This window comes from Oncorhynchus keta, chromosome 19 (assembly GCF_023373465.1).
Source record: "Oncorhynchus keta strain PuntledgeMale-10-30-2019 chromosome 19, Oket_V2, whole genome shotgun sequence".
Lineage (NCBI taxonomy): Eukaryota > Metazoa > Chordata > Actinopteri > Salmoniformes > Salmonidae > Oncorhynchus > Oncorhynchus keta.
This window is the reverse complement of record NC_068439.1, coordinates 59061947-59070249: the sequence shown is the minus strand read 5'-3', so window position 1 is coordinate 59070249 and position 8303 is coordinate 59061947. Positions and strand designations below refer to the sequence as shown.

Below are 8303 nucleotides of genomic sequence, written 5' to 3'. Positions count from 1 at the left end.
CTGAATTGAATTGATAGGTGAAAGGCAATTGGTGAAAACCAACCAGTGGTCATGAAATGAAGGAGACAAGGAAAGGATGTTTGTAAATATTGTTGGGACACAGCCCATGTCAACCTAAGGCTTAGGTGGCAAACTCATTCCACGGAGGACCGAGTGTCTGCAGGTTTTCGCTCCGACTTTGTACTTGATTGATGAATTTAAGGTCACTAATGAGTAAGGAACTCCCCACACGTGGTTGTCTAGGGCTTAATTGAAAGGACAAACCACAAACCACTTCATGGAATGATTTTGACAACCCTGACCTAAGGTCATTGTGGAGCAGTGATCAGTAGAGTTGTATTGTCTCCCGTAGCAACACTCCAGAGGTGTTGGGAACTCGTTAGCTGTAAACCGCTCAGATGTACACTGGATGTTCCATGTGTTGTTTTTCTTCCAAAGTGACTATCTTAATCTGTTGTGGGAAAAAAAGTATTGAGAAAGAAAAAGGGGAATAAAACGTATAAAATAAAAAAATGTGGATAACAATATTTGCTATATATTTGGTTGAAGGCAGTGTTTGGTTCTTGGATGGCATCACTCCTCTCCTCTCCCCCACTTGCATGCGAGTCCCTTGAGATGCAATAAAATACAAATACACTGGTAGAAAGACTTCAGGCCTCATCACTTATGTCTCCACTGTTGTCATTCATGCTTGAACATGTTCAGTCCATCATAAGTTTTTTTTTGGTATTCAATGGTAGGTTTTAATATAAAGACGTTTTATTTTTGCTTTTTTTTTTACATCACTGTTGATCCAATTTTTTTCCAAGCAAAATATATGTTCTGGAAATACTCAACAAAATACACATTTACACTCTAAATATAGACCCTGGGAAAAAACTATTATGATAACAAAAAGAGCATTGGCTAGATAACTGAATCACGTAGACACTAAAAACAAAGATTTACCCAAGAAAAATCATCACCAACGGAACTCATCTTAGCACCCATATTATGTGCACGATGGGTATTTCTTGGAAACAAAAAGCACATGTGACAAAGAAACCTGTTTTTATCGCACCATAGAATTTTGAGACCTCAGTCTGGATAGGGATCTGTTTGATTGACCAAAGCAAGAAAATCATCCCATATTCCAAAGTTCTATTCCATCTGATCATTCTGTGCTGGCCATTGGTTAGTTTGTCCACCACCACCTCAGTGCTTTGAGGACTCCGTGAAAGGAGATACATGAATGCATATCTTATTTTTTTCTTACTCTGATCAGTCTGACATATCCCTGGTGTCTCAGGCCTCCCTACACATGCTGGGATCCCCATGGATCCAGTGGCAGATCTGAGCGTATTTAGGCGGAGTGATCCTCACCGCCACATTATAGTCCCTCTGTTCACCCCCGTCCCCGTCCACCCGGCGGTGCCCTGAGAACACCCCGATAACCTTCCGCTGCCACTTCCCCTTATTGGACCCCACCACTTCCTGTCTGAGGCGGATGTATACACCAGCGCCTGACGCCCCCTGCTGGGCATCACAATGCTGATACAACAGGTCGTCTGACTCCTCCGTCACTGAACAGAAGCGATAGACCACCTTTTCCCCTCCTTCGTCCTTTTGTTCTCCCTCTGACTCGTTGTCGAACCCTGAGAAGTGGATGCGACCTAAGGGGAGGGGCTTTGTAGGGGCCACTACACCCAGTTTCATGTGCTTCTGTTTAATTGGCTGTTTGAGCTCCAGGAGGGCGTAGTCGTAGTTGTGGGATATGGCGTTGGTTCTATCTCCTGTGTGTATCCAACCTTTGGGGATGTGGGTTTGTTTTACGCGTGTCCAGTGGAAGGAGGGCTGAATTTTGAGTTCGGTGCTGCGTTGTACACGGCTGCTTCTGCTACCTTTCTTTCTCTGCCTACCCCCTCCTTGTCCCCTCTCCTTCTCCATGTTCCCTCCTTCACGTCCCTCTGCTCCAGTCTCATCAACCCTGTTCTGTTTCTCCCTTTCTCCCTTCCTCCTTCTCCCTCCTCTCCGTCTCTGCTCCTGTCTCGGTTCTTCTCCATCTATCCCATTCCCTTTCTCCTCTCCTCCTACCACTTCCTCTCCTTGCCCCTCTCCTCCTCCTCTCCTCCCTCCTCTCTGTCTCTCCTCCTGTCTCGGTTCTTCTCCATCTATCCCATTCCCTTTCTCCTCTCCTCCTACCACTTCCTCTCCTTGCCCCTCTCCTCCTCCTCTCCTCCCTCCTCTCTGTCTCTCCTCCTGTCTCGGTTCTTCTCCATCTATCCCATTCCCTTTCTCCTCTACTCCTACTACTTCCTCTCTTTGCCCCTCTTCTCCTCCTCTCCTCCCCCCTCTCCTCCTCCCACCCCTCCTACCTCGTTTAGATTTGACCTGTAGGACCCCCACTTTCAGCCTGCGGACCCCCTGCAGGTAGTCCTTCCCATCGTGGACGCAGTGGGCCGCCGTCAGTATGTGTTTTTCAGACACTTGGACCCCGGAGCAGCCCGTGGACAGGCGGACCGCCGTGGAGAACGGGTAGCTGGTGGTGAAGTGGCTGTCCGAGATGACAAAGCGCCCGTCCTCGCCATACACCTGACGTTTCCTGCGAGTGTGTGAGGGGGTGTGTAAGGGCGTGTGTGAGGTTGTGTCATTCAGGCCCTGCAGCGTGACGTTGCTGTGTGTGCGTGTGCCGTTCTCGTACACCGTCTCGTATCCCAGCATGCTCTCCAGTGTGGCCCAGTCGGGAGGGGGGCGGGCACTCTGACACTTTATCCCACACCCTCCCTCCTCATCCTCACCTGCCCCCTCAACCTTCCCACCAAACGTGGGGCTCCGCAGATGCACTGTGTGCCTGTCTAGAATTAACGGGACCCTCTGCATGGACCAGCCATACTCTTCATCAACACCATCACCATGGCCCCCCCAGGCAAGAACACACAGGGGCAGGGCACAGAGCAGCAGCAGACACAGGGGAATGGGAGTCATCGCACTGCTCCACCGGGGCCTAAAAGACAGAGAGAGGAAGGAAGATTGCGCAAAAAGAAACAGGTGACTGGTGTATAAAATGAGGCCAGCAGAGGGCGCTCAATCCCCTACAGTCATCACCAACTGCTTGAGTGTTATCGAAGTATTCTCTCTGCAAAAGCGTTGTCACCGGCAGATAGCGCTGGTGGTGAAGTCCATTTCGTTGTTGGCACAGGGTGGGAAATTGTTCAATTTAATTGGCTCCAACAATAGCCTAAATTCCTCTGATGTTTTACAACTATTCTCTACACAAGGAATATATGATCATACCAAGCTTAAATTCAAATAAATTATTTGTTTGAATGCAGCACAAATTCAAATGCTTGATAAAAAAAATCTCCATCTGGTTTATGAAAGTGACCAGGAATATGATTTGTTTAATACGTCAACGAATTATGATTAGAGGAATTACTGGATATATCAGAGTCACTTAGCCTATTAGTGTAATGGTGATGGTGATAAAACCCTGAGACTTTCTCACATTGGTCATAGTAGCCTAATCACACAAAGCAAAGTAAATGATGCAACTGTAAGAGTGGAAATTGGATTTGATAATCATTGATTAGTAATGCTTGATGCGTCTATACATTCCCGTCTGTCACGTGAATGTATTGACATGGTAGTTGCTTCTAGAGTTAACAAAACAATCATACCTGCAAGCATTAGAAAATAAAAGTTGGAGAAGTCAGCAAAATTCCTCTTTAAAAAAAGGTGTTTTATCCAGTCGGGTACCAGTCAGTGCGTGAAAGACCGCGTCCCATCATCGCCCGCGCATCAAACAACCGGAACGCAATGAAAAGCCGTGAGCGAGATCTTCACTACACTGAGATTTGCCCATGACGAAGAAAACATTTGATGGAAAAAGGTACCGCTCGTTCATGTTACAAGACGAGAGCGGGGGAGGTACTCCCTGGTGATGAGGAAAGCGATGAGAAGGAGGACTGAAGTTTAATTCAGTTATTGAGCCCGTGAACTGTGGAATTTCTGTTCAAAAGTAGGAAAATCATATAAAACGTGTTGTTTTCAGCGCACATACGCGTATTTTCATTCCCCACCTCACACATCTAGTCGAGTTGCTTTGAATTAAGCTAAATATCCTGCATTCCTGTCTTGTTGCTGACTGAATAACTTTGAGGATACGTTATAATTAACCCTATCACACATCAACCTGACCAGCAGCTTTGATTTGTTTTATGACTAAATAACTACACACACACACACACACACACACACACACACACACACACACACACACACACACACACACACACACACACACACACACACACACACACACACACACACACACACACACACACACACAGAGAGAGAGAAACAATATCCACTTCTCATTTTAGTCATTTAGCAGACACTCTTATACAGAACGACTTACAGTTAGTGCGTTCATCTTAAGAACACTAGGTGGGAAAACCATATATTACAAGCATAGTAAGTGAACTTTTTCTAAATAAAGTGTGTGTGTGTGTGGGGGGGGGGGTCACGTGCAAGGGTCGAGGTGAAGTGGGGGATTATTTAAGATGCTCTTTGAAGAGGTAGGGTTTCAGGACTCTGCTGTCCTAGCTTCAGTGGGAAGCTGGTTCCACCATTGGGGAAGAGCTTGGACCTGGCTGAGCAGGAGCTGCCCTACCGTAGGGGTGGGTGGGCCAAGAGACCAGAGGTGGCAGAACCGAGTACTCAGGTTGGGATGTAGGGTTTGAGCATAGACTGAGGGTAGGCAGGGGCAGTTTCTCTTGCTGCTCCGTAGGCAAGCAACATGGTCATGCAATAGATGCGAGTTTAGACTGGAAGCCAGTGGAGTGTGCAGAGGAGCAGGGTGACATTTCTCTAGGGGTCCCATAGAGCCAGTGCAACAAACCTGAACAAAGCATGGCATTATAAGGCTTTTCAGGATATTAAAAAAACGGTTTGCCTTGTCCCTTCTGTGTAGCAATACCCCATGTCTTGGCCTAAACACACAGACAACAATGGATGCTAGTTGTAGGAGTTAAAGGAGGGTGGGCTCATTGTAATGGCTGGAATGGAATATATGGAACGGTATCAAAGATTTAGAAAACATATGTTTGATTCCGTTCCATTAATTCCCTTCTAGCCATTAAAATGAGCCCACCCTCCTTTAACTCCTCCCCCTGGCCTCCACACACACACACACACACACACACACACACACACACACACACACACACACACACACACACACACACACACACACACACACACACACACACACACACACACACACACACACACACACACACACACACACACACATATCCTCTTTATGGGTGGAGGTTATAGAGGTTATAGTTCAGCTATGGGCTGCCTGGTAGATTTCTGCCATTGGTTGATGAGAACAGAGGTCAATGAAAGGGCCAAAGGTGATCGCTGTTATTCATCATTAAGACAGGATGGAAATGGTTTGTTACCCAGGGTTGAAAGGTGATTTAAATTTTTACCAGTACGGGACCTCCTATGTGTGCAAGCGCTTGCACACATGATCTCTGTGGCGCTCGTTGTAAAGATTTGTCATTTAACTTTTAAAATGGATGATCTTTTATTGTGGTGTAATCACAACCAGTCATATTTTTATCTGAATGTCAAACAATCATTTCAAAAGGGCTCCTTTACTAGGCTACCCGCACATGTTCATCTACTCACAACTTACTGTGTTTCCAGCCCTCAAACAGTGGTGAATGGAAAGCCACATCTTTTACACAAAACACCAAAAAGTGTCACGACATTAAGGCTAATGTTAAGCCCGAATTTATGCGTCCACTGCTGTCTGCATGAGTCTCTGTGTCGGCCACGCATCTCTGCCGTGGCAAAATACCAGTTTTCTCATCGGAAAAACATAGCATATTGGCACGTAGGCGATCATATTTCAAGTCCTTTCGCAAATGTTTCATGCCTCTGACATGCAGTAATGACATAATAATGGTGAAATAGCCTACAGTTTTCTTCACCCTTTGTTGTCTTCACTACTGCAAGATGATGTTTAACCTGTACTCAGACGGAATCCGACCCAGGGACTAGGGGCGCATCTTCCAATGGATCAGGGAGTGTGTCCCAGCAGATAATCCACACAAGGGCGGCGAGAGAAGACAGACACACGACACAACCTCAGGGAAGTAACAACGATCTGACAACAAGAAACACTTCATGAACCGTGACAGTTTACAGATCACCCCACTCAATTATTTTCCCAATCAGGGATGCCGTAGAGAGAGAGAGAGAGAGAGAGAGAGAGAGAGAGAGAGAGAGAGAGAGAGAGAGAGAGAGAGAGAGAGAGAAAGAGAAAGAGAAAGAGAGGCTGGATTCGGTGCCACCTTAATTTCACCCGTTGTTACCATAACTCCTTAACGACAAATGTCATACTGATAGTGAGAGCAAAAAATGATGTACAGCAGAGTAGAGAGAACACATTGTGTGTACATGCGTGTCCGTTCCATTTCCCTTCTATTTCATCCCCTCCCTAGTGAGATGTGCCAGATTGTCTCTGATTACAGAGATGATAATCACTCCAGTGTGGGTTTGAAACAATAATGTGCAAATATATATGTTCAACACTTTTCCCTTGACTGAACTTCACAGAAGGGAAAGGGAAGCACAAAGGGGATACCTAGTCAGTTGTAGACCATTCTAGAGGTGGAGCACCGAGTGTGTGGGCTCCACATGCACCAAGCACGCACACATGAACGCCCACATACACACAGTCCCACTCCCATATTATTTCCATAAATGGACCATCTAAATGATTAAATGTTTTTGAAGTGAACTGTAAACTGTTTTTCATCTAGAAAGAGAGTTGGTGGTTACTCATGACTTTAATGAAAAAAGTGACACATGTTAACTATACATCTTAAAACTAGTTTTCTGTACGTCGTTCTTCGTTTGTAGAATCAGCAGCGTGGTGGTTACTCATGACTTTAATGAAAAAGTGACAATGCTGTAACCAATGCTGACCATATACAAATACGTTGAACAACAAGAATCACCTGACTCTGAGGTTTACATAATCAACTTAGGACAATTGAAGTCATTAAAACTAGTTTTTCAACATCTCAACAAATTCCTTGTTAACAAACTTTTACAGACAGATTATTTCAATTATAATTCACTGTATCACAATTCCAGTGGGTCAGAAGTTTACATACACCAAGTTGACTGTGCCTTTAAACAGCTTGGAAAATTCTAGAAAATTATGTCATGGCTTAAGAAGCTTTTGAGACGCTAATTGACATCATTTGTGTCAGTTGGAGTTGTACCTGTGGATGTATTTCAAGGTCTACCTTCAAACTCAGTGCCTCTTTGCTTGACATCATGGGAAAATCAAAAGAAATCAGCCAAGACCTCAGAAAAAAAATTGTAGACCTCCACGAATTTGGTTCATCCTTGGGAGCAATTTCCAAACGACTGAAGCTACCACCTGTACAAACAATAGTACACAAGTATATCACCATGGGACCACGCAGCCGTCATACCGCTCAGGAAGGAGACGTGTTCTGTCTCCTAGAGATGAACGTACTTTGGTGTGAAAAGTGCAGATCAATCCCAGAACAACAGCAAAGGACCTTGTGAAGATGCTGAAGGAAACAGGTGCAAAAGTATCTATATCTACTGTAAAACAAGTCCTATATCAACATAACCTGAAAGGCCGCGCAGCAAGGAAGAAGCCACTGCTCCAAAACTGCCATAAAAAAGCCAGACTACAGTTTGCAACTGCACATGGGGACAAAGATCATACTTTTTGGAGAAATGTCCACTGGTCTGATAAAACAAAATAGAACTGTTTGGCCATAATGACCATTGTTGTGTTTGGAGGAAAAAGGGAATGCTTGCAAACCGAAGAACACCATCCCAACCGTGAAGCATGGGGGTGGCAGCAACATGTTGTGGGGGTGCTTTGCTGCACTTCACAAAATAGATGGTCTCATGAGGAAGGAAAATAATGTGGATATATTGAAGCAACATCTCAAGACATCAGTCAGGAAGTTAAAGATTGGTCGCAAATGGGTCTTCCAATTGGACAATGACACCAAGCATACTTCCAAAGTTGTGCCAAAATGGCTTAAGGACAACAAAGTCAAGGTTTTGGAGTGGCCATCACAAAGCCCTGACCTCAATCCCATAGAAAATATGTGGGCAGAACTGAAAAAGCGTGTGCGAGCAAGGAGGCCTACAAACCCGACTCAGTTACACCAGCTCTGTCAGGAGGAATGGGCCAAAATTCATCCAACTTATTATGGGAAGCTTGTGGAAGGCTACCCGAAACGTTTGACCCA

General features: G+C 45.2%; 1 protein-coding gene across 1 annotated transcript; it reads right to left on the bottom strand.

The window, feature by feature from the left end:
* Positions 1 to 737: 737 nt before the first annotated feature.
* Positions 738 to 4048, bottom strand: LOC118398568 (inactive serine protease 35-like). Its single transcript, XM_052470871.1, has 2 exons — positions 3657 to 4048; positions 738 to 2983 (listed from the first exon to the last, which is right to left on the bottom strand). Exon 2 carries the CDS (start codon positions 2962 to 2964, stop codon positions 1285 to 1287), a length of 1680 nt encoding a protein of 559 aa, XP_052326831.1. The 5' UTR covers positions 2965 to 2983; positions 3657 to 4048; the 3' UTR covers positions 738 to 1284.
* Between the last annotated feature and the right edge of the window lie 4255 nt (positions 4049 to 8303).